This window comes from Gallinula chloropus, assembly GCF_964237585.1.
Source record: "Gallinula chloropus genome assembly, chromosome: 20".
Classification (NCBI taxonomy): Eukaryota; Metazoa; Chordata; class Aves; order Gruiformes; family Rallidae; genus Gallinula; species Gallinula chloropus.
In genome coordinates, this window is record NC_140105.1 from 1,430,874 (window position 1) to 1,456,039 (window position 25,166).

Below are 25,166 nucleotides of genomic sequence, written 5' to 3' on the forward strand. Positions count from 1 at the left end.
AGCTCTTAAAAGCGTTCTGGGAGCCGGAGGACAAAGACAATGTTTTGTTGGTATAAAGCAGGAACCAGGGGAGCCATTTATGAAATCTCTGGAGAGACTTAATGACGCCTTAGAGAAGCAAGTTGAGAACGAGAGTGCTCGGGGTTATGTATTGAAACAACTCGCAATTGAAGCTGCTGGTTGGGCCTGTCAAAAGGTTCTGTGGCCCTTGACAAACCCCAGTGTTGATGACGTGGTCACGTTGTGTATGGGTACAGGCTCCAGGCAGCACGAGCTGTCTCTGCTCGCTGAGGCGCTGGCGGCAGCGTCAGTCAGGCCGCAGCCATGTTACTCCTGTGCTCAGTGCGGGCATTCCCGAACGAACTGCCCTCAGACCAATGCGGATCAAGGCGGAGGGCCGGGTGTGTGCCCGCGCTGCCACTGAGGGCAGCCTTGGGCACATCAGTGTCGGTCCAGACCTGACAGGAACGGCAGCCGTTACTTTTGGCGGGAAACCCCGTGTGGTGCGTGGGGCGGGACTGCGCTGTGACAAGCAGCCACCTCCCGGGGCGGCCGCCTCAGGGAGCTGCTGCCGACGGGCTGGGCGAGGCCGCCTCAGGAGAAAGAGCGGCCTTTGTGTCACGGAATGGCGGCATTATTAATGGGGAGTTCCACAAACCATCAACCCAGATGATGGCCCAGGTTGTGTAGCACATAAACCACCGATGTTGCTTACAGCAGTGGGGAGAGAAACACGTCACGGGCATTCCTCACTCTCCCACAGGATACAAACTCGTTAATTGCTTTAGGATGGATTTTCCTACCCCATAGTTTTGGAAAGACAGTTACCACGGCTATTGAAGTGAGAGCCATGGTCATTCAGAAGGGGAGGGAGAGCTTGTTGGATTCGCACGGTACAGAGCCAGAAATGATTTATTTGCCCCTTGATACAAAACAATTGGCCTTTTGAACTCACCAGTCTGTTTTTCAGTGTGCATTGGCTGATTATACAGGACAGATCAGTATTCATTTCCAAGGCACAATCTTTAAACTCGCTTTGACTATTGCCTACCTCACAATTGACTGTTACTCCCATAACTGAGGCCTAACGCTGTGTTTACTGATGGACGGAAGATGGGCCTCCTATACAGCGTCATTTTAACTTGCAAACCCATCTTGAAATGAATAATAAAGCTTTAAATTAACAATAAAGCTTTAGTGACGATAAAATATTTACAAACAAATCAGAGGGAAGGCCCTTTCCCTCTAATAACATGGGGCAGGGGTGTGCTTGTCTTTCCACAGGCTCTGGCCCAAGATGGGTGCCAACAGGATGGATCAAGCCCTCTGTGTGGCACCCACCGTTATCACCTGCATGATGATGACTGCACCAATGTCACAGTTGTCAGGATTTTGATGGACTCTATTGTGCATTAAGAGTCAATTCACAAAAGTATTGACGAAGTGATGGAGGGTTTTTTGCAGGGATGTGGGGTGGCTGCGCCAACCATTGCAGATCGGATTAGAATGTTTGTTTTTGTTTTCATTCCAGTGTGTGTTTGCTAAGATGTATACAAGGTTTAATAGTGAGGGCTTTGAAACAAGTTTTTTTTTTAATGTAAATACAGAAGGGGGAAATGCGGGGAGTGGAAAAGCAGCCCTGGAAAGGAAACAGTTCTGCTTGTTGGGGAGAAGCTGCAAAAGCCAGAGAAAAAGCAGGAAAGTACCACAATTGGAGTCTGTGCCTTTCAATATACCACACCTCTCCACATCCTTTCAGCATTGTGCCGTCGTGCCTGCCACCCCCAATGCCATAGTAAATGTATCACTGTGCTTTTTGAACTGCGAAAATGTGTAAGTGTGCAAGATACTTGGGATGAAATGGAAGTGCTGGACTGAGCATCTGGGACTGAATGCTGAGGTGATGGTTTTGGGCATATACCCAATTATTTGTATAGGTACGGTTGACTAGAGGAGGTAGGAGAAAAACCTGTGGGGGACATTCCTAGATCAGTTATTTTTCCTAGGTTAATAGACATGGAAACACCTGGATAAGCTAAGAGGTTGGCAGCTAAAGAAGGGAGCATCTCTTGCTCATTGTCACTGTCCTGCAGATCAGAAGTCTCATCAGGTATAACCCTGCCCATAGAACAAGGTTGTGTACAAGGTCACAACAGTATTTCTTGGAGAATCACCACTTATTTGCAATCTGGAGTGTGTACACATGCACATGCCTCTGTGTGTGCATGCTCACTTTCTTCCTGATATCTCTGAAACTGCTTCACATCTCTATCAGAGGCACCAGCCAACAAGCTGAGGTAGAACTCAGCATCTCAGTGCTGTGGTGTTTGGCTGTCCATCCTATTGTGCCCGTAACCCTCATGAACTGTTAAACATCTGCACTTCTGCTTTAAGGATTTTACCATCACAACTGCCAAAAGTTTCTAATAATGCTAATTTATCTTTGAACATCCTGTTTTATCCCCATTGTACAGCTGGGATATCTGTGGTGCAGACATACCAAGCAATCCACCCTGGGTCATACAGTGAGTCGGTGGGAAAGCCAGCAATAGAATCCATAAGTCCTGCATCCAAGTTCTCTAAGTGCCTTGACTAGTCCAGATTCCCTCCTTAACACCCTTGTCAGATTGTTTATAGGAGATGTATTCCTATAGTCAGTAAGACATCAAAATTTTCTAATTATATCTAGTCATGTCAAATGACAATTATGCCCTTAGTTCAGTTTGCCAGACAATGCTTTACCAAAGAAGGTTTGCCAAAAATGTTTTGCCCGAAGAAAGAGGAGGCATCTGCAGCATCTGCAGCCGAGATCGTATAAAATGTCCCTGGGACAAGACTGTCCTGTCTCCACGGAAAGCTTTAAGGTGAGTGTATGGGGTCCGCAGGCTTGCAGGGAGAGGATGGTGCCCGTGTGTGTCACAGCATTCCTGCTGCCTCCTCTGGGAGGGGACTCCATTTCTCAGCTCAGGTTTTAAATCTGCTTTCAAGGTACCTGCATATTTTCACCCTGGATTTTTGTGCAGCAGCAAGTAGGGATCTGCCACTTGTGTCTTACAGCTCTCGCCAGCTGCCAGCCAGCAAGCCACCCACCTGGTGTCACGAGAGGTAAGACCCTGATTTACCCATTCTTTACAGGGCAGAGAGGGATCCTTTTGGGTGGGATTTCTGGAGTGGGCACTGTTTCACTCTATATTCAAACCCAGTGTGATTCCAGTAGAAGGAGGTGGGGTTTCAAAGATTTTCAAGCAGCTGTGTTTGAAGTCTCTGACCACTGATGGAAAACCAGAAATCCCCCATGGGGACATTCTTCTACTTAGCTGACCTAACAGGGATCAAGGTGTGCTGGCTTCCCATCCTTGCTATGGCAGAACTGGACCAAGATGAGCACAGCAGGAGAAAGTGCAAAATTCTGCACTCTACCTAAGAATGTATGAATTAATAAACCACCTGAGAATACAGACTTCTGTAAAGTGCCAGAGACTCTTAGATACCCATTTTCTTACTCCAGACAAAAATATATTTATTAACAATAAACAGGGGATAAATTTAACTAATGTAGTTAGAGAATTTTCAAGTGCATTTGGCTAAATTTAGCTACCTCTATGTTGAATAAAGCATCTGAAAAAATACTCATATTTTTAAAGTGTTGAGAACTCACCCGTTTCTAGATTTTTTTCTCCCCTGTGTTTATTTGGGATCTTAATAGAGGCTTGTCAACTCCAGTTTCAAAGCTTGAATTTTATTCCACCCAATTCAGAACTCTGGGGCTGGAATTATTTATGTATTGTACTGATGGCCAGCAAATGCGTACAACAAATTAAGTTACTGCAGAATAGGAAAAGGTCCCAGAGGTTCAATGTTTTCCAAGACTGTAGGTCACCTAAAATAGCTTTTCAGAAATGTTATTTCACTGATCATCCTTGTAACAAATGTGATAATTGTATTTCCATTCCCAGTAGTGATGTCTTAGTGAAACTTGCTCAGCAAATTAACTCTTATCTTACAGAGAATTCTTAAAGCACCAAATCATTCTGAAAGGTCATCAGATGTTGTTCTCCAAATCTGTCTTGATTTGAAGACATCGACCACGTCAATGAAAAGCTCTGGTTTTCTAGGTTGACCTAAAAATTGTCTAGATGGTTCTGTTAGATGTTCCAAGTACTAGAGTATGAGGAGAAAGCAAGGCATGGGATATAAAATTTTTCCCAAACTTACAGAATACATTTAAATGATTCGGACCATGTTGTTCCTCCCCATTAGATTCCTCTGCTGACCTACCTTCAGTGAAGTGCAGCCATGGCCTCTGCAGATGCTGAGATGGCTGTCTTTGGGGAGGCAGCTCCCTACCTTCGAAAGTCAGAGAAGGAGAGAATTGCAGCCCAGAACAAGCCTTTCGATGCCAAGTCATCTGTCTTTGTGGCCCATCCCAAAGAATCCTTTGTGAAAGGGACAATCCAGAGCAGGGAAACAGGGAAGGTCACTGTCAAGACTGAAGCTGGAGAGGTGAGTGAAAAACAAGGCTGAAGGACAGCATTTGATTCTGATTTGGAGCTTTTAGCTGACATACATGGACCTTCTGTTTCCCCGGCAGACCCTGACGGTGAAGGACGATCAGGTCTTCGCCATGAACCCTCCCAAGTACGATAAAATCGAGGACATGGCCATGATGACCCACCTCCACGAGCCCGCTGTGCTGTACAACCTCAAAGAGCGTTACGCAGCATGGATGATCTACGTAAGTGCCAGCAGCAGTCTGCCCAGAGGAAGGCAGCCAGCAGGAGCTGCTCTGCCAGGCTAAGTGGAAGCCAACGTGCTGTCTCCCTTCCTCGCAGACCTACTCGGGGCTCTTCTGTGTCACTGTCAACCCCTACAAGTGGCTGCCGGTGTACAACCCAGAGGTGGTGTTGGCCTACCGAGGCAAGAAGCGCCAGGAGGCCCCTCCACACATCTTCTCCATCTCTGACAACGCCTATCAGTTCATGCTGACTGGTGAGTGCTTGACCTCTGTCACAACAGTCTAAACCGAAAAGCCATGCTGATCTCACTGGAGCATGTGACAAGCCAGCTAAAAACACCACAGAGCTGTTTGAGTGAGAATTGGATTGAGTCATGCAGGGAACAGACCATGAGGCAAGCATGGGCTCATTGTTATGTAGTATTTGCAGTATATTGGACAAAGTTCTACAACCTCCCACTGCAGAAAAAGTATTTGACTCAGTTGACTACTTGTTTTCACCGACACGAAAGAATATTATTCATGCTAATATTTATATGGATAAAATAACATAGAAAATATTAATGTTAGTAGATTATTCCATGTAACTCATTCTTTTGGACAAAGATGGGAAGTTTGATTAGATTTCTTTATAAGAACTGTGTGAAGAAGAACTTGATTCAGCCTCTGGGAGCTCTATACATGTATTTTGGCTTATACTTACTACAGCTAGGACCTCAAAGGGAATCATATAGTCCTGGACTTTCTGAAGAAGCCACAGCTTCCATTTACAGCTTTGATTCACATTCAGATCAATGTTACCCAGATCAAATGCTAACACTGTATCTCATTCTGCTTCGTTCTCAGATCGCGAGAACCAGTCGATCCTCATCACGTATGTACACCCCCTGTTTGGGTCCCTGAGGGGCTGCCTGCTGCCAGGTGGCCTCCTGGGTGACCACCTGCTCTCTGCTTCTCTCTTTTATCTGACAGTGGAGAATCCGGTGCAGGGAAGACTGTGAACACCAAGCGTGTCATCCAGTACTTTGCAACAATTGCAGCCAGTGGGGAGAAGAAGAAAGAGGAGCAGTCAGGCAAAATGCAGGTAAATCAGTAGGTGCTGGCTTGAATCAGTGCTCTTGTCTGGTCCTGAGATGATTTTTGGAAAGGATAACCAGCAATAATTACCATCCTGCAGGGAACGCTTGAGGATCAAATCATCAGCGCCAACCCACTGCTGGAGGCCTTTGGAAACGCCAAAACTGTGAGGAATGACAACTCCTCACGCTTTGTAAGTTTATGCTTTGGGCAAAATCCATCCTTGTTATAACAGTAGTGATGGGCTACTGTTGTTCTCACATAAGGAGATGCATTTAGGCAGAAATTCTTCCTTTTCCCTTTAACAGGGCAAATTCATCAGAATCCACTTTGGTGCCACAGGCAAACTGGCTTCTGCTGACATTGAAACATGTAAGAGACCCTCCTGGCCTGATCACATTCCTTCTAACCCTCCCCAATTCCTGTGCTAACTCTGTTCCACCTTCCTTGCCAGATCTGCTGGAAAAGTCCAGAGTCACTTTCCAGCTGAAGGCAGAAAGAAGCTACCACATATTCTATCAGGTCACATCCAACAAGAAGCCGGAGCTAATTGGTACGAGACATCACTGAGTTTTTTGGAGGAAGATCACTGAATACCATTTAACTATATTAACAAAAATTAACCCATTTGTTTTCAGAAATGCTTCTCATTACCACCAACCCTTATGACTACCCTTTTGTGAGTCAGGGTGAGATCACTGTTCCCAGCATTGATGACAAGGAGGAGCTGATGGCTACAGATGTAAGTCATTTAAAAATAAGTTCAACAGGCACAGGTCATACTTCACACAACATGCAAATACTTAACTTTGCTGTTTGTATTACCAGAGTGCCATTGACATCCTGGGCTTCACTCCCGATGAGAAGACAGCCATCTACAAGCTGACAGGGGCTGTCATGCACTATGGGAACTTGAAGTTCAAGCAGAAACCAAGAGAGGAGCAGGCAGAGCCAGATGGCACGGAAGGTATTATCCCACTCAATAGCTTACCCTTTTGTAGGCCACTGTGGATATAGAAGGTAGCAAAAACTGTATGTAGACTTTAGCAATCCAAGGAAAACAGTAAACCAGAAAAACTCTGTCCCTTGTCCTTTTCTCAGTAGGTAAATTTCCCTGATCTCAGGATTTGTGTGTCTTGTGCTATGAGCAATTAATAGTTTAAACTCACCATTAACACTTCCAGGATATCAGCAGTAAAGGATGAAACATAGTGAGTTTTACTGAACATCAGAAACCAAAGCTTTAAAAGGGTTGTATATTCTGGAGATGAAAGAGAACAGAGATATCTTCTCTTGTGTTCCACCCAAAATATTGGGTGGTTTTGGTCACCTGATGAGTAGTGCTCTACTCAGCACTCGTCAAGCCACATCTGGAATACTCTGTTCTGTTTCGGTCCTTACTACACAAAAAGATGTGGACAGACTAGATTGGGTCCAGAGAAAGGACACCTGGATGATCAAAGGATTGGGAAGAGTGTCGGAAGAGGAAAGGCTGAGAGAGTGTTTTTGTTCAGCCTTGAGCAAAGAAGGCTGAGGGGTGACCTCATCACCATGTTCCAGTACTTACAGCATGGCTACAAAGGAAATGGAAGTTCCCTTTTTATAAGGAGTCACATGGAAAAGACAAAAGGTAAAAGGTACAAGTCACCTGTGGGGAAATTGTGATTAGAAGGAAGTTTTTCACAATGAGAACAACCAGCCATTGGAACAGTTTCCTCAGGGGAATGGTGGATTGCCCAGCATGGGACGCTGTCAAGATTTTTTGTGGATGGGTGCTGGGCCATCTTCTCTAGAGTGTTGCTTTTGTCTAGACAGACCTTTTGTCAAGGAAGGCTGGACCTGATAACCCCTGAGGTCCCTTCCAACATGGTAGTTCATGATTCTAGGTATATAGATCAGTAGTTGGCCATTGTCACTGCAGCTCCTGAGCGTGCTCTACAAAGATTCAGAGTGGCAAGCTGCAGCTTTCAATTTTGTATCACGAATCATTATTCTCTACATGCTTCAATGAAGATTTTTGAACATAAATTCTTTTTGAAAAGCTCAATATGGGTAATGATGACTCTGTTGTTACCAAGATTGCAGATATGACAGTCTATAAAAAAGATTTCAGAGAATAGAAATCTGAACCCTGCAGCCTATAGAGAATACTCTAGGATTTGAAGTCTGTGACACTAAATTCTTCCCCGTTTTTCGGTCTTTTTAGTTGCTGACAAGGCTGCCTACCTGATGGGTCTGAATTCAGCTGACATGCTCAAGGCTCTCTGCTACCCCAGAGTCAAGGTTGGGAATGAGTATGTGACCAAGGGTCAAACTGCGCAGCAGGTAATAAAGATGTGGCAACCTGGGACTGTGTTTTGAATTAATATTCTTTTGATTCTCCTCTGCTCTGGATTGTAACTCCAGGCATTAATTTTTCTTATAGGTGCACAATGCTGTAGGTGCCCTGGCAAAGGCTGTCTATGAGAGGATGTTCCTGTGGATGGTCGTTCGTATCAACCAGCAGCTGGATACGAAGCAGCCCAGACAGTACTTCATTGGTGTCCTGGACATTGCTGGCTTTGAGATCTTTGATGTAAGTAACAAAGATTTGGTATGAGCTATTTGGAAGTGACATAGGATCATAAAATGGTTAGGGACGGAAGGGATCTCAAAGACCATCAAGTTCCAACCCCCCTGCCATGGTTAGGGACACCCTCACTAGACCAGGCTGCTCAAGGCCCTGTCCAACCCGGCCATGAACACCTCCAGGGAGGGGACATCCAGCACGTCCCTGGGCAACCTGTTTCAGTGCCTCACCACCCTTGTAGTGAAGAATTTATTCCTAATTTCCAATCTAAATCTACCCCCTTCCAATTTAAAACTATTCCCCCTTGTGCTATCCCTATTAGCCCGACTAAAAAGTCCCTCCCCAGCTTTCTCGTAGGTCCCCTTCAGATACTGGAAGGCTGCTGTAAGGTCTCCCTAGGGCCTTCTCTTCTCTAGGCTGAACAACCTAGTAAAAAAAGACTTTTCAAAGCACTTGTATTATTTCAAGATGTGCAGACTCAAAAGTACTGAATGGTGCAAAGAGAAAAATTTACTGGTTTAAATGATCAAGGACAAGGCAGTATAAAAACATCTATATCATGATAGGCTACAACTTGAGGTTTTTTCCTCATTGTAATTTGGTCTCAGATTATACAGGAAATATATTGTATGTTTATGATTTTATCAATTAAAAAAATCCTTTTGTGCAACCAATATGATGCATTTATTTTTTTCACTCCTTAGATAGAAAGCAGACTGAAGAAATGCACAGACTTGACAAAGAGGCCAAGATAATTCAGCCCTTATTTTAAAAAGATGAGGTTTTGAATTTATTGTTCTATCTTGCAAATATGGGTATTTCTTATTCCCAGTTCAACAGCTTTGAGCAGCTGTGCATCAACTTCACCAATGAGAAACTGCAACAGTTCTTCAACCACCACATGTTCGTGCTGGAGCAGGAGGAGTACAAGAAGGAGGGAATTGAATGGACATTCATTGACTTTGGGATGGACCTGGCTGCCTGCATCGAACTCATTGAGAAGGTATCTTTCCTGTTAAAATGCGTTACATACATACATCAATATTCCATAATCACTTGGTCTCATTTTTCAGAAGAATCTTTTGTGTTCATGTCCAAATTTTCATCTTTTAACATTCAGAATACCTTGCTGTGCTCTGATTTTATAGAGTGCATCCTCAAAATAAACTAAACAAATGGCCATTAATCTTTACAATTCATTTGGTGTTAGAAAATTTAAGTATCAATATGGTTAAACTCATTTTGTAGCAGAAAATTTTTCTGATGTGTATCTCAGTCTGTGTTCCACTATTTTGCTTAGGTAAAAGCTGTTATCACCCTGAAAACTAAATTACTGTTTCCCTTGTGCATTTCTGCCAGCCCATGGGCATCTTCTCCATCCTGGAAGAGGAGTGCATGTTCCCCAAGGCAACTGACACCTCTTTCAAGAACAAGCTCTATGACCAGCATCTGGGCAAGTCCAGCAACTTCCAGAAGCCCAAGCCTACTAAAGGGAAGGTTGAGGCCCACTTCTCCCTGATACACTATGCTGGGACAGTGGACTACAACATCACTGGCTGGCTGGAGAAGAACAAGGACCCCCTGAATGAAACTGTCATTGGGTTGTACCAGAAATCATCCCTGAAAACATTGGCCTTACTCTTTGCCAACTATGGTGGAGCAGAAGCAGGTTGGTTCTATGTATTCCATATTTTCACTGATGAGGAGCTTACAAAAAAAGGATCGTGTAAGGCAAAAGCAAAAAACTAAAACCTGCTTTATTTTTTTTCAATTTTTCAGAGGCTAGTTCTGGCAAGAAAGGAGGCAAGAAGAAGGGTTCTTCTTTCCAGACAGTCTCAGCTCTTTTCCGGGTACAGCAGAGAGTTCACTATTTCTTTCTAAGAGTAGGAGTAAACCCAACATTTGAAATGACTCATCTTTTTTTTGGCTTAGTTGTATCAAAAGACCCTGAAGTTCTTGTGCCCTATTTTCCTAGGGGTAAATCCACTGTAATCTATTCATTCTGTATTCCACTGAGTGCATGGCTTTTCACTTGTCCCCAGATAATGTTTCCACATGGAAGAATGTCATCCAAAAAACTTCTAATCTTCTATGTTAGATAATATATAAATAGACCAAGTTTATATATTAGATAATATATAAATAGACCTTCAGATGCCCATCTCTGGCTGCAGAATGTTTCACTGCCTTTTCATTATGCAATAAGCCCATGTTTAGAGGTCATAAGGCTTTAAGAGGCAATGTTATAGGAGAAATATTATTTTCCTTTTGGGAGCAATTTGGTTGTGTTTTCAAACTTGTTTCCACTATCCCCCTTGTTTAGATATGTGAGTGCTGTGACATCTTAATGTTTTGGCTGCTTAATTTACATATTTTAAGGTGTCTTCTGGAGATACCTGCTCCCCTCCACTAATTACAGGAAATAATTCTTTATAAATAGTATACAAATATTAATTACAAAACAAGGCTGGAATCACATGACATTATTCTCATCTTACCTTAGAAGGTATAATCTAGACATCTAAAACTCACCTTGCCACCATTGTTCCTTTTTCTTTTACTGGGGAAAAAGAAACTTGGATCAAGGTTCCATGTGCTGTGCTCCATAACCCATCTTAAATACCTACTGTGGTAGAGGTGTCAGTTTAACTCTAGGTACACACAATGAAAGATGGATATAGTTTCTAATGAAGACATTCCACTAGAGTCAGTGAAATTCGTTAACACTGTGTGTTTAAGATTATGATATTTCCTACAGATTAATCTTAAAAATTGTAGGTATTAAGCTAATAACAGAAAGATTCGTGGAAAGTCAGAAAAACTGGTGCAGGGGGCTTCAGTTCAGGATTCTGCAAGCTAATTTTAGTCTCCTATCCCATTCTCTCACTTCAGAGGGCTTGATGCTTATAGTAAAATTACATTTGCTAATATAAACTGTTGTTACTGACTCTCCTAGGAGAATTTAAACAAGCTGATGACCAATCTACGCAGCACTCACCCCCACTTCGTGCGCTGCATCATCCCTAATGAAACAAAAACACCTGGTAAGAGACACACATATAGAAGGTCTTCAGTATAGTGCAGGTCTTCTCCATTACAGAATATAGCATATATTTGTACTCTGAATTTCTAGGTGCCATGGAGCATGAACTGGTGCTTCATCAGCTGCGCTGCAACGGTGTGCTGGAAGGGATCAGAATTTGCAGGAAAGGATTTCCCAACAGAGTCCTGTATGCAGATTTTAAACAGAGGTCAGACTACTGAATCGTTTTATCTATCCTGAGAAGCTTGTGAAATTTGTTTCACTAGTGACTAGAGCATTATCTAAAGTTTATATTTAGCAGTGCTGACATGCTCTCAAGAGTTCTTAGGCTCTCTTGCAGCGTACCAGCCAATTGGTCTCAACAACAGACCTCTTTATAATGATAGATTCATTTAGGTTGGAAAAGACCCTTGAGATTGATCACTGAGTCCAGTGCAAGTCTTTACATTTTTTCCCCTAGATACAAAGTATTAAATGCCAGTGCCATCCCAGAGGGGCAGTTCATTGACAGCAAGAAGGCCTGTGAGAAACTTCTTGGATCAATTGATATAGACCACACTCAGTACAAATTTGGACACACCAAGGTACAAGAAATGTTTGTTTCGAGTACTATGTGGTTTTGGTTTCCATGGTTTGAGATTCTCCAGACAGTATGTGAAATGATAAATAGTGTATTTAAGAAGTCTAAGTACTTACTGACTCAGCCTTCAAATATAACTGATAGTCATTGTCATAGTATGATTTGACCAAGGGTTAACCAAGGGATCCTCATTTAAAACAAAAATGTAGGCTAAAAAAATCACGTGTTCATAAAAACAAAGGCAAAAAGCCTGGATATAATATTGCCTCAATTGCTGATAATTGGAAGCTTGGGGATATAAAAGATGGTTTATCAGTACATATGTTCTTTGTGCTTTTGCTCCTTATCTTAACTTCCCATATTATCTGCCATGGGAGGGCAGGGTACCAGGCTACACAGAAAAACTAGCACATATACTGCACATACCTTCCTGTTCTTACCTCAGGTGTTCTTCAAAGCTGGGCTGATAGGCCTTTTGGAAGAGATGAGAGATGAGAAGCTGGCACAGCTCATCACCCGCACCCAGGCCAGGTGCAGGGGCTACCTGAGTAGAGTGGCATACCAGAAAATGGTGGAGAGGAGGTAGGCATTTCTTCATATTAGGTTCACTGTATTTGGCTTACTGTGTCATCAGGATCTAAAGAGGTAACATTATTTTGACTTACCTTTCAGGGAGTCCATCTTCTGCATCCAGTACAACATTCGTGCATTCATGAATGTCAAGCACTGGCCCTGGATGAAGCTGTTCTTCAAGATCAAGCCCTTGCTGAAGAGTGCAGAGTCTGAGAAGGAGATGGCCAACATGAAACAGGAGTTTGAGAAAACCAAGGAAGAGCTTGCAAAGTCTGAGGCAAAGAGGAAGGAGCTGGAGGAGAAAATGGTGAAACTGGTGCAGGAGAAAAATGATCTGCAGCTCCAAGTGCAGGCTGTAAGTACCACCAGTGTCTCTCATTCTAACTGAACTGTGATGATCGTGTTGATATTTCCAATTACCTTTTCAAACAGCACATAGGAACTATGATTCAATCAAATTAAATTGCATTTTGTTAAGTGGTACTATTAAAACCATAACTAGCTTCAATAACAACTGTCAGGTGGCTGCAGTCAAGGTGGGTAAGACTTTTCTCAATAATCACAGACTCATAGAATGTGTTAGGTTGGAGGGTACCTTTGAAAGTCATCTAGTCCACCCCCCTTGCAGGGAGCAGGGACATCTTTACTAGATCAGGCTGCTCAGAGGCCCATCAAGCCCGACCTTGAATATCTCCAGGGATGGGGCCTCCACCACCTCTCTGGACAACCAGTTCCAGTGATCTATAACCTTCATATTGAAGAACTTTTTCCCTAATATCCAACTTAGATCTCCCCTTTTCAAGTTTAAAACCATTATCCCTGTCACTCACTCAGCTCTTCATAAACATGGGAGATACTCCTATAACTAAATTAAAATCAATGTACTTTGTTCTAATGTTTGACATTATGGAATAATATTGGATTGTATAACTTGCACAAACATGGAAATATAGAGGTATTCCTGCAGATTGAAAAGAATTGTATTTGATTTTGGGTTTAAAAACTGTCTGGTTTAAAACCAAAAAAATAAAATCAATTCTACTTTGTATTTCATTCTGTTGGATCATAAACCAAATTTTTGACTAAAAATTGCTATCTAGGACTCTAAATTATGAAAGTAAGCAACTCAAGAATAAATGCCTTAAAATGGTGTTATCCCACCAGGAAGCTGATGCTTTGGCCGATGCTGAGGAGAGATGTGACCAGCTCATCAAAACCAAAATCCAGCTGGAAGCCAAGGTTAAAGAAGTGACTGAAAGGGCTGAGGATGAGGAGGAAATTAATGCTGAGCTGACAGCCAAGAAGAGAAAACTGGAGGATGAATGTTCAGAGCTGAAGAAAGATATCGATGACCTCGAGTTAACTCTGGCCAAAGTGGAGAAGGAGAAACATGCCACCGAGAACAAGGTACAGTGCAGAAGATGTCACTCTCGCTCCAGAGCATAAAGTTCTAAACAGCATTTTTGATCTGCACTTGTTCTGTTCCACTCAAAGGTGAAAAACCTGACAGAGGAGATGGCAGCTCTGGACGAGACCATCGTGAAGCTGACCAAAGAGAAGAAAGCTCTCCAAGAGGCCCATCAGCAGACACTGGACGACCTGCAGGCAGAAGAGGACAAAGTCAATACGCTGACCAAAGCTAAAACCAAGCTGGAGCAGCAAGTGGACGATGTAAGTGCACAGGCAGAGAGCAAGAACAGCACAGGGCTGGAGTTGGACCTGGCTGGCCGAGCACTGGGGGTCTTGTTCTGTTTAGCTGGAAGGGTCCCTGGAGCAAGAGAAGAAACTGCGCATGGACCTTGAGCGAGCAAAGAGGAAACTCGAAGGGGACCTGAAGCTGGCTCAAGACAGCATAATGGATCTGGAGAATGATAAGCAGCAGCTGGATGAGAAACTGAAGAAGTAAGTGTGGCTGTGGGGCAGGCGAGTGCTGGGCTGGTGGGCTTGTCTTTTCCCTGTGAGCTCTGACACGGTTTGCTCTGCCCAAAGGAAAGACTTTGAAATCAGCCAGATCCAGAGCAAAATCGAGGATGAGCAACTTCTTGGCATCCAGTTACAGAAGAAGATCAAGGAGCTGCAGGCAAGTCTGTGTGCCCTCTGCTCTTGCCCCCAGTCTCAGGCCAGGCAGGAGGAGGGCAGGGGTGTGAAGGGTCCCTGCTGTTCCCCAGGCTCGGATCGAGGAACTGGAGGAGGAAATTGAGGCAGAGCGAACCTCTCGGGCAAAAGCGGAGAAGCATCGTGCTGACCTCTCCAGGGAGCTGGAGGAGATCAGCGAGCGCCTGGAAGAAGCAGGAGGAGCTACAGCAGCTCAGGTGGAGATGAACAAGAAGCGTGAGGCCGAGTTCCAGAAGATGCGCCGTGACCTGGAAGAGGCCACGCTGCAGCACGAAGCCACGGCTGCCGCCCTGCGCAAGAAGCACGCGGACAGCACGGCTGAGCTTGGGGAGCAGATCGACAACCTGCAGCGAGTGAAGCAGAAGCTGGAGAAGGAGAAGAGTGAGCTGAAGATGGAGATTGACGACCTGGCCAGTAACATGGAGTCTGTCTCCAAAGCCAAGGTACACAAGTACTTCTATTAGTAATTTGTAAACAGTGTAATATTTATGTTTAATCCTACCATATTTAATTATTAGCAGTTTATAATAGAGCTGTTTTATCCGGATCTAATGTCTAGGACTCTGGTCATATGTGTAGTACCCAAATACGCAAACTACATCGTTCGGGTAGTTTCTCCTGCTATAATTAAGGCAGAATTGAGTTAAGTCTATTTTCTTATGTTTCACTGTCGCCTAGGCAAACCTGGAGAAGATGTGCCGCACTCTGGAAGACCAGCTGAATGAATTTAAAACAAAGGATGAGCAGAATCAACGTATGCTCAGTGATCTAAGTGCTCAAAGAGCTCGTCTGCAGACAGAATCTGGTATGGAACTTCTGTTACTGGTTTGGAAATGGAGAACCCTCTAAATAACTCTCTTCAGTGTTAAAGTGTTTTCTTATTTATAAACTCCTCCAGGTGAATATGCACGCCAGTCGGAGGAAAAAGATACTTTAATTTCTCAGCTGTCTAGAGGGAAACAGGCTTTTACACAGCAAATTGAAGAACTGAAGAGGCAACTAGAGGAAGAGATAAAGGTAAAGATATTTCATGTTTTATATAGAATAAATATTTTACATCATATTCTTTCTGATTCAGTATTCAAGACTTCAAAGTCTGATCTAATCAAATGTTCAAAACATGACATTAGGTCATGTAATCTAGGCCATGCTAGTGCAGGACTCTGAGTTTTTGCACTGCATAAGACCTTGGTTTTCGTTTTTATTATGCTGTCAGTTAGTCAATATATATTTGGGATCTATTCCAGTGCCAGTAAAAGAATAATTCCCAGGATATATCTACTCCTTATTGCAATCATGTTACCACCAGGCCAAGAACGCCCTGGCCCATGGCTTGCAGTCTGCTCGGCACGACTGTGACTTGCTCCGGGAGCAGTATGAGGAGGAGCAGGAAGCCAAGAGCGAGATGCAGCGTGCCCTGTCCAAGGCCAACAGCGAAGTGGCCCAGTGGAGAACTAAATATGAGACAGATGCCATTCAGCGCACAGAGGAGCTGGAGGAGGCCAAGTAGGTTGGGAAGAGAGGAAAGGCTGGCACAACCTACTAAGAGACCACTTAGATGCTGAGGGCTTGAAAGCCTACTAGTAGGTTGAGTAGGAAGATTTATATAAAACAGAAATAAATACCGTAAGAGTGTGGTTTGGAAAGGCACAGAGAAAAAGGCTACATGAGAGAGAGTGCGTGTGAAAGGCAAAATGTGGTCTATGCAGAAGGCAGAGTGATAGCTAGAACTGGGGAAAGAAAAAGGCAAGACTGCCTGGGATAGGCTCTTCACTGTGTGTATGGGGACCAAATAATGCAAAGTGCCTCCACACTGGGATGAAAATGACAAAACAACATCCATTTCCATCACCACTAATGGGCTGTGTTTACCACCCTCCAGGAAGAAGCTGGCACAGCGCCTGCAGGATGCAGAGGAGCACGTGGAAGCTGTCAATGCCAAGTGTGCCTCCCTGGAAAAGACAAAGCAGAGGCTGCAGAATGAAGTGGAGGACCTGATGATTGATGTGGAGCGATCAAATGCTGCCTGTGCAGCTCTGGATAAGAAGCAGAAGAACTTTGACAAGGTCTTCAGGGCTGCAGCCTTGGGGTTCCTGGGCAGAGCGTGGCCTCCGCATTGCCACATCCATGCTCACGCCCCATTTCTCTTCAGATCCTGGCAGAGTGGAAGCAGAAGTATGAGGAAACGCAGGCTGAGCTGGAAGCCTCCCAGAAGGAGTCTCGCTCTCTCAGCACGGAGCTCTTTAAGATGAAGAATGCCTACGAGGAGTCCTTGGACCACCTGGAGACGCTGAAGCGAGAGAACAAGAACTTGCAGCGTAAGTCCCTGGCCCTCTGCTCCTGGCAGGGCTTTCTCGCTCCCCAGCAGCCCCCAGCGCTCCAGAGGGCTCTGTGCCTGCAGGTGGGCAGAGGGGCCTGTGCCCTTGTTGTGACAGGGCCCTCCCCATTCAGCTCTGTGCCTGACTGGGCCTTTGCTCTTGGTTCCCACAGAGGAGATTTCTGACCTGACGGAGCAGATTGCCGAGGGAGGAAAGGCGATTCATGAGCTGGAGAAAGTCAAGAAGCAGATTGAGCAGGAGAAGTCTGAAATCCAGGCTGCTCTGGAGGAGGCTGAGGTACACACCCATCATCACTGTGTCTGCACTAAAAAAGATGAGCAATAGGGACATATGGCTGGGTGCCCCTCTCTGTTCTGGCTGGGGAGAGCAGCCAGATGAGATTTCCTGAAATACTCTGTAATTACCTAGAAAGTCATCAGTAGCTTGAACTGTGTGACAAATGTTTGTGCCTGCTTGTCCAGGCCTCCCTAGAACATGAAGAGGGGAAGATCCTGCGCCTCCAGCTTGAGCTCAACCAGGTGAAGTCTGAGATTGACAGGAAGATCGCAGAGAAAGATGAAGAGATTGATCAGATGAAGAGGAACCACCTCAGAATTGTGGAGTCCCTACAGAGCAGCCTTGATGCTGAGATCAGGAGCAGGAATGAAGCCCTGAGGCTGAAGAAGAAGATGGAAGGAGACCTCAATGAAATGGAGATCCAGCTGAGCCATGCCAACCGTGTGGCTGCAGAGGCACAAAAGAACCTGAGGAACACGCAGGGAGTGCTCAAGGTCTGCTCACCAAAGCTACAGACAGAGAAAAGCCTCCCCTGCCTTTTCTTGCACCCAGGCACACTGCTGACTTGTAATTTCTCTTGTCTCTTTTACAGGACACACAGATACACTTGGACGATGCTCTCAGGGCACAAGAGGACCTGAAGGAGCAGGTGGCCATGGTGGAACGCAGAGCAAACCTGTTGCAGGCTGAAATTGAGGAGCTCCGGGCAGCCCTGGAGCAGACGGAGCGGTCGAGGAAACTGGCTGAGCAGGAGCTGCTGGATGCCACTGAGCGGGTGCAGCTCCTCCATACCCAGGTAACCGTGTGGTGCCACAAGCAGTTGGGTTGATACTCAGCAAACACAAAGGGCTGTTAGATAGCAGAGGGTGGGGCAGGGCAGTGGTCTCTATGCTGACCACAAGGAAAGCCCCACTGAGGGCCCATTCCACCACTCACATTTTGTAAGCTACCACTTGTCTCAGGCTCTAGGATTGCATTGCAGGCCTGAGAATGCAAGTCTTGCCATCTCTCTTTGCACAGAACACCAGCTTGATCAACACCAAGAAGAAGCTGGAAACAGACATTGCCCAAATTCAGAGTGAAATGGAGGATACGATCCAGGAAGCCCGCAATGCTGAGGAGAAGGCCAAGAAGGCCATCACAGACGTGAGTTAGGGGCTCTTTTCAGTGCTGGTGGTAGATTTACTCTCCTCGAAACAGCCTCCAGCCCCAAAACTGCTTTGACCCTTTCCTATCACCAGGCAGCCATGATGGCTGAAGAGCTGAAGAAGGAGCAGGACACCAGCGCCCACCTGGAGAGGATGAAGAAGAACCTGGACCAGACGGTGAAGGACCTGCAGCACCGTCTGGACGAGGCCGAGCAGTTGGCCCTGAAGGGAGGCAAGAAGCAAATCCAGAAGCTGGAGGCCAGAGTGAGTAGGGCTGGTGTCTGTGCAGGAGGGTGAACACGTCCCGTGAGTAGCCACCAGGCAGGGAAGCTCCAACACTGGGCTTCTCATTGCAGGTGCGGGAGCTGGAAGGGGAGGTTGATGCTGAGCAGAAGCGCAGCGCTGAAGCCGTGAAGGGTGTGCGCAAGTACGAGAGGAGGGTGAAGGAGCTGACCTACCAGGTGAGGCAGGAGGCCTCCTCGGGCTCACACAGTTTTCTCCCAGCCAGTCAAATCTTTCCCTCAACATCTGCAAGGGGAATTGTCAGTGTCACGTGTTGGGAAACCAGGAATTCATTCTCTTTCCTGCTTCCCAACCACTCTAGTCTGAGGAAGACAGGAAGAATATCCTGAGGCTCCAGGACCTGGTGGACAAGCTGCAAATGAAGGTGAAATCCTACAAGAGGCAGTCTGAGGAGGCTGTAAGTATCACTCTGGCTGTTGGGCAAGAAACACTTTCTAAGTGGGTTTCATTTTTCCAAGTCTGAGGTGCAGGTGGGGTGCAACCCCTGCCCTGGGCTCCTCACCACTGACTCCCTCTGCCCTCGCAGGAGGAGCTGTCCAATGTCAACCTGTCCAAGTTCCGCAAGATCCAGCACGAGCTGGAGGAAGCTGAGGAGCGGGCTGACATTGCTGAGTCCCAGGTCAACAAGCTGCGAGCAAAGAGCCGGGAGTTTCATAGGAAGATAGAAGAGGAAGAGTGAGGATGTCATGAGGCAGCCAAGTGACCTGAGGGATGCACAAAGTGTGATCCTCTTGGTCGCTTTCTTCTGCAATGTGTCTTTGTGACCCTGTCAATGTCTAGAGAATAAAGCCTGTAGATTGCTCTGCAAACCCACAATGAACGGTGCTGCCTCTTTTTTTCCTCACCAGGCCTGGGATAGTGCATTGCTTTTCCTGGCTGGGGAAAAGGAGAAGCTGAGGCACACTCTGGGTTGAGGCCTTGCAAATGTGGAGGCTGGCTGTTCCTGTGGAGACAACTGATAGCCCAGCCTGTGCTCTCTTCTGTCTCCAGGAGCTCCTTGCCCTGTTCCTGCCCTCACACAGTCTTTAGGCTTCTCCCATGGTGCTTTCAGCACAGCTTCCTTTCCATGTGAGAGGCAGCAGAGGGTGATCCTATTTCCTTTTCCTTTCCCTGTCTGTCTGTGTGATCCCAGCAGTCACAAAGCCCAAACATCAGTCCCTGAGTTTCCAAAGTCCCTGTGCGCTGCAGCACGAAGGACTGACAGTTCCTTGGCAGGGCCAAATTTCAGCACACAGAGCACTGTTACATCCTATGGGGCCACCTGTCTTACCCTCTGTTCCCTGAGGTTCTGCCACCACTGGCTCCCAGTTTCTCTGCAGTGGACAAAACGCTGAGCCCTGCCTGCTGGAACTGCCCCTGGGGGCCCACTGCTCACTGCTGGATCGGCACAGCTCCTCACCAGTCACTGCAAAGGTCAGCCTGTCACCTCCTGCACAACTGGCTGCTACACGTGGCATTGCCTCAGGCAAGGGGAAAGAAGAAAACTGATGGATATAACCCTCCAGGTACCTGTGCCTCGCTTTTGGTCTACTTACAGGCTATCTGTTTTGGGGAAGAAGGGAAGGAGATGGGGGAAGAAGGGCAGGGGGAATTATCAAGCACTGTTTCCTTCATTCAGAACCTGATCTGAACAGCAGTGTCACAGTGGGCACATACAAACACAAAGTCTCATGCCTTCTGTCAGCTACCTCAGCTGGATTCTTCTAACACATTTCACCCTGACCCTAGTTTGGGCGAAAGGCACGTGGACACTGCCGAGGTACCTTAAAGACCAGCCCAGCCACACCGTCTGCCTAAGCTGATGTGTTTATAGAACTGACAGCTCTCGGCTTCCAAGTAATTTCTGTCCCTTATTATTTTCAGGGAGACCATACAGCCTTGGAGGACTTTCTCAGAAACCTCAACACCTCCAGGGCGGTGCATGCAGTGAAACAAGCACAGGTTAGTGGTACCTGAGGGCTATGGAGCTCATTTGGAAATCCTTTCAGCTACATCAACTTATGCAATTGCATGCTCTATTCCAGCTGTCTGAAGCATCGACTGCCAGTCACCCCAGCTGACTCCAGTGAAGCTCCTTGGGGTGATGGGAAGCAGTAAGGTTCTTGGTCTGCTTGGTCAAAGCTTGCAGAAGTCAAAGCCAGAGGCTTTGCCTCCAAATAGATGCTCAAACTGCTGGGAAGTTACAGTCAACAGCTCCATGCCTGTACACCTCCAGGAGCAATATCCAGAGGGCCTTACCTGGCTCCCAAGTGCAGTCCCACCAGCACTCCAGCTCTCACAGGAAATTCCAGCCTCCTCCCAGTGTCACTAGCGGGTCTGGGTGAGCAGAACTTCTGTCAGGGCTGCCAGAAGAAAGCAATGGGAGGCAGTTCTTTAGACACAGAGCAGTTTTCAGTCACAAGGACCTTAAGAAAGCCACCCAACACCTTGCACTTTTGCCAGACGCCTCCTCTCTTTTGACACTGAACCACTTGTCCCCATGGCTTCCTATCAGACTTCCAACCTTGCTCATATCTCCTCATCTGCTGTGGTCTATCTGCTTGTCTGACAGCATGCATTGGTCGGCTATCACAGCCAGGGGCTCTTGTAGTGAGCCTTGCCTGCCTAAACTCACCTATGAGTTGACCGATCCTCTTAGGTGCCTGAAGAATCTCTATAACCAACACTAAACACGTCCCCAAACCTTCAGGCAGGAATGAGCAGTCTAGATGACACACAACAGCTCATTAGTATCCCTGTTAGCTTGTAGAAGCACAAACGTCCTCCTGTACAGACCCTGAAATATCCTTTGCCTCACATCACCTGAACTCTGGATGCCTGAAGATGTGTCATCAGGATGAAGGAATGCAGCCAGCAAAGCCAGGTGTAGAGAAGGTGCCAGGCATGAAGTGCAGAGAGCAGGCTGATGGATCATGGCTACAATGGTAAGTGTGACCCCTGGAGATTGTTTCTTTGATGACTTGTACCATAGAACTGTCACACAGGGTATCGGTGTGAAAGGACAGACAAGTCACTGAATCAGTGGCTCTCCCATCACGGGTAGAACTATGTCTTACCTACTGCAACCTTCCTCAGCCTCTGGCTTGCAAAATAACTGTTTCATGTGCACCTAGCTACACACCCTCTGGTATCTCTCTAGCTCTCACGGATGTGGTTGGAAATAAAGCAGGCAGCTCAGTGCCCTAAGCTCAGGGACAGGTGCACAGCCTCAGGCAGGACTTGCCATAAGCATGGCTGTGGGGTGCTGATGGGACTGAGGCTTGGCCTGGCAGCTCCAGAAAATTCACAGCTTCCTGGGCTCTGTGCTCCCACAGGCTTCATGACAGCCCTTCCCAGAGGAGGAGACAGGGCCGCAGAGAGCTTTGGAGGTTGCCCATGCCAGGAGGATCAGGCTGTCATTTGTGCCCCTCCATGCTCCCTGTCAGGAGCTCAGAATAGCCAGGCTCTTGCAAGGCTCCTGCGCAGGGTCCCGCCGGCCTGTGCAGATGATCCGCTGCCACTAATAGCGCCCCAAGACATTCCATGGCGGGAGGTTGTGTTCAGAGCAACGTGCTGCCACGGGGCAACGGGACAGCTGCTCTGTGTCCTAAGGTGGCAGCTGCTATTCTTACCCCAGGGAGCCTGGCTCCAGCACAGCTCCTTTCCAGCTGAAATGTTAAAGATCAGAGTCAGGCCCCGGGCTGCTCTGCCTGGTTAAGGCACAGGTCAGGAGTGGTCCCTGCAGTGCTGCTGTGCCACAGTGTTTGGTACTTCTCTGGGGCAGCAGCAGATGAAACGGTGGCTGGGGCTGCAGCTCTGGCAGTGGGTGACTTAAAACGTGTCTCCCTCGAGCCCCTGTCTGGGTGGGGATCAAGGCAGGGGCAGGGCTTGCTCCGAGGCTCGGCAGGGCTGGTTCTGGAGGCCCCAGCGTGCCTGCAGCCTGGCTCTGCTGCCCCTTGGCAGAGCTCAGCAGCGCTGGCGTCCCTGCCCGCTGCGGTCACCACAGGCACGAGGGGAGAGGCCGGCGCTGCCCAGAGGTGTCCCGGCGTTATCACCGGGGGTCGGGAGCGTGGGGTGCCGCTCCCAGGGCCCCAGCCGGCTCCTGCCAGCGCCGGGGAGCCCGGCCAGGCAGCAGCCGCCTGGGCAGCCGCTGCCGGCGGGTGGCAGCAGGGAGCCGCCGCGGCGGAGCCTCCCTGGGTGTCCGGGCTGGTTCGGACCAGCGGCTCCGTCTGCTGCGAGCGGAGCTTTTAACGCGGCCGAAAGCTCCTGGGTTAGTCCCGACTCGCACCACGTTGGCGATCCAGACCGGGATCAGGCTTCACAATAGCTCTGGGAAATTTGCGGCATTATTTCTGTTCAGGAGCTTGGCTGATCCACACGTGTCAGGCTGTGCACATAATGCATTTCATGAATATATTCAGTGTGTTAAATTACTGCAGATATTAGTGGCAGCACAATGTCTGTGGTGTAGTAATCGAATGGGATGTTTCCTCACCAATGTCTTAGGGATAATCTACAATACTTTGAATTCAGCACATTTTGTAAACCTCCTCTGAAAAAATAAAGTCTTTTTGTCGCTCAAGGAGGAGAGGAGCCTGAATGACAACACTAAAGAATTATAACTTAGAAAAAACTATGGGTAGAACTTCACTTTTTAAGGCAAGTGATGGCAAAAGTAAAGATGGGTGTTGGAGTTAAAAAGATTTTGTCATATGAAAATGGTTTTCATTAAGAAACATAGAGGACTATATCACCAGGACTATTAACTGTTTAATTTGAAATAAAAAGCATGATGTCCTTTATTCTGTTCTCTTAGGGATGTGTTTTAGACAAGCATCTCCCCAGGACTGTCTAGGTATCGATGCTATCATTTGGACCTCTATAGCAAAACAGTAAGTATATCAATAGCTGTCTTTGGACTTAAACTGTGATGATCAGCATGTCTAGTTTTATGTTTACATTTTATATTAAATTACTGATCCTGCCTGGAAAAGTTGGTATAATTTCTGAGAAGGTGTATACATCCCACTTCACCTCATAATTAGGTAGGTATGTTGATATATGAAATGCTATTTTTATATATTAAAAGCTTATTTCTTCCTGCTGGAAAATGTTCCCATTTAAAGGTTCTATTTATTTGCTTCCTTGAACAACAAGGTCAGTTTGGGGAATACATTCTAAGGTACCTAAAAATTGATTTCCCAAAGTCAGTAATTTGCCCTTTGTTTAAGAAACACTGTAATCATGCTTTAAAACTGAGAAGTCTTGTTAATTTTATGGACGTACGAGACTCTTTTTTTCAGAGTTCTTTAACTTGGGGGGAAAAAATAGCTCTCTAATGATGCAGTATGAACTATAGCAATGTGGTAGCCTAAACAAGATACATCACATAGCTCAGATGGACAGAAACAGACTGTCATTCGCAGGTTTTCTTTCACTGGAACTAACAGTACTATTCACTTGAGGAGGCCATAAATTATGGTACATTACCAGGATCCAAACAGCACACCAAGGGGTTGGAAACCACAGATTCTTTCCTCTTGGGTATTTATTGCCATTGCAGAATTCTAGCCTTTAGCACTGATGCTGTGGAGTTGGGCTGCCTGTCAGCTGACAAATGCTAACCCACCATGGGGAAAACAGTGCTGCAAAGTGGCCATGAAGGACCATCTCAGAGAGAAAGTTTGAGATAGGTGCAGTGCATGTGTTCCAACACACTGCTTGCCCACTGCAGAGCATCTCAGACCTGTGAACTCCTGGACTAGGGGACCTCTGTATCTCCTGGGTTGACTATTCCAGTTACAGAATTTTTGGAAAGTACTCTATTTTAAAGGAGGAAACTTCTTGACAAAATTTGAGGAACTAAAGCTCCTGTTACTCCCTAGACTCCATCACAGCCTCCTGTGTAAGGTTAGCAGATATATACCCTAGTCAACCAGCCTAAATGTTTCCCTAATTGCTCTCTGCATCTATCTGAAATGCTGAGGGAAAGATACAAATCCCTGCTGCTCCTGTGCAAGTAGAAATGGGAGAAAGAAAGGATCTTTTTGGTAGGCCCTTTTCCTGGATGCATGGCAGATTCATTGCTAAATTAATGAAGAATTCAGCTGTTGAATTTAATCTTATCTTTTCCTTCTCTTCCCTTCCCTTCCTTCCTTGTTTTCCAGCTACTTGCTGTTTTGATTACCTTTTTCTACCCAGTGGTCTCCCAGCTTGCCCATCCCACTCACCTGCTCTGTAACAGGAGCCCCTCAGCTGCTTTGGTGGGTGACAGAAAGGGCATCCTGAATGTCATCTTCTTGGCCAGCAGCTACTGCTCAGGTCTCTTCCGTTGATGTGAGCTGTGGAGACAAGGGGGAGTGTGAGTAACAGTGCACCTGTGGTGCCCATTTGAAAGCTGCCCATCCTCTAATCCCACTTGGTGTGTTT

At 46.3% G+C, this 25,166-nt stretch overlaps 1 protein-coding gene across 1 annotated transcript; it reads left to right on the plus strand.

The window, feature by feature from the left end:
* Positions 1 to 1,540: 1,540 nt before the first annotated feature.
* On the plus strand, positions 1,541 to 19,569 carry LOC311199299 (myosin-1B-like). The gene is made up of 38 exons (XM_084273372.1): positions 1,541 to 4,503; positions 4,592 to 4,735; positions 4,833 to 4,989; positions 5,582 to 5,609; positions 5,708 to 5,819; positions 5,913 to 6,005; positions 6,121 to 6,184; positions 6,267 to 6,365; positions 6,451 to 6,554; positions 6,641 to 6,779; positions 8,019 to 8,137; positions 8,238 to 8,387; positions 9,214 to 9,384; positions 9,741 to 10,061; positions 10,163 to 10,231; positions 11,338 to 11,425; positions 11,515 to 11,632; positions 11,885 to 12,008; positions 12,450 to 12,586; positions 12,677 to 12,932; positions 13,742 to 13,984; positions 14,072 to 14,248; positions 14,334 to 14,479; positions 14,567 to 14,657; positions 14,746 to 15,135; positions 15,371 to 15,497; positions 15,591 to 15,709; positions 16,002 to 16,198; positions 16,575 to 16,758; positions 16,845 to 17,010; positions 17,183 to 17,307; positions 17,493 to 17,801; positions 17,900 to 18,103; positions 18,328 to 18,453; positions 18,549 to 18,719; positions 18,812 to 18,916; positions 19,060 to 19,155; positions 19,285 to 19,569. Exons 1-38 carry the CDS (start codon positions 4,297 to 4,299, stop codon positions 19,435 to 19,437), a joined length of 5,829 nt encoding a protein of 1,942 aa, XP_084129498.1. The 5' UTR covers positions 1,541 to 4,296; the 3' UTR covers positions 19,438 to 19,569.
* The last annotated feature ends 5,597 nt before the right edge of the window (positions 19,570 to 25,166 follow it).

Bases quoted from the DNA above. Each gene is read 5' to 3' on its own strand.
- LOC311199299 (XM_084273372.1), top strand. From the start codon at position 4,297: ATGGCCTCTGCAGATGCTGAGATGGCTGTCTTTGGGGAGGCAGCTCCC. The intron at 5,820-5,912 runs GTAAATCAGTAG...ACCATCCTGCAG, and splicing joins AGCAGTCAGGCAAAATGCAG to GGAACGCTTGAGGATCAAAT. The intron at 18,720-18,811 runs GTGAGTAGGGCT...TTCTCATTGCAG, and splicing joins TCCAGAAGCTGGAGGCCAGA to GTGCGGGAGCTGGAAGGGGA.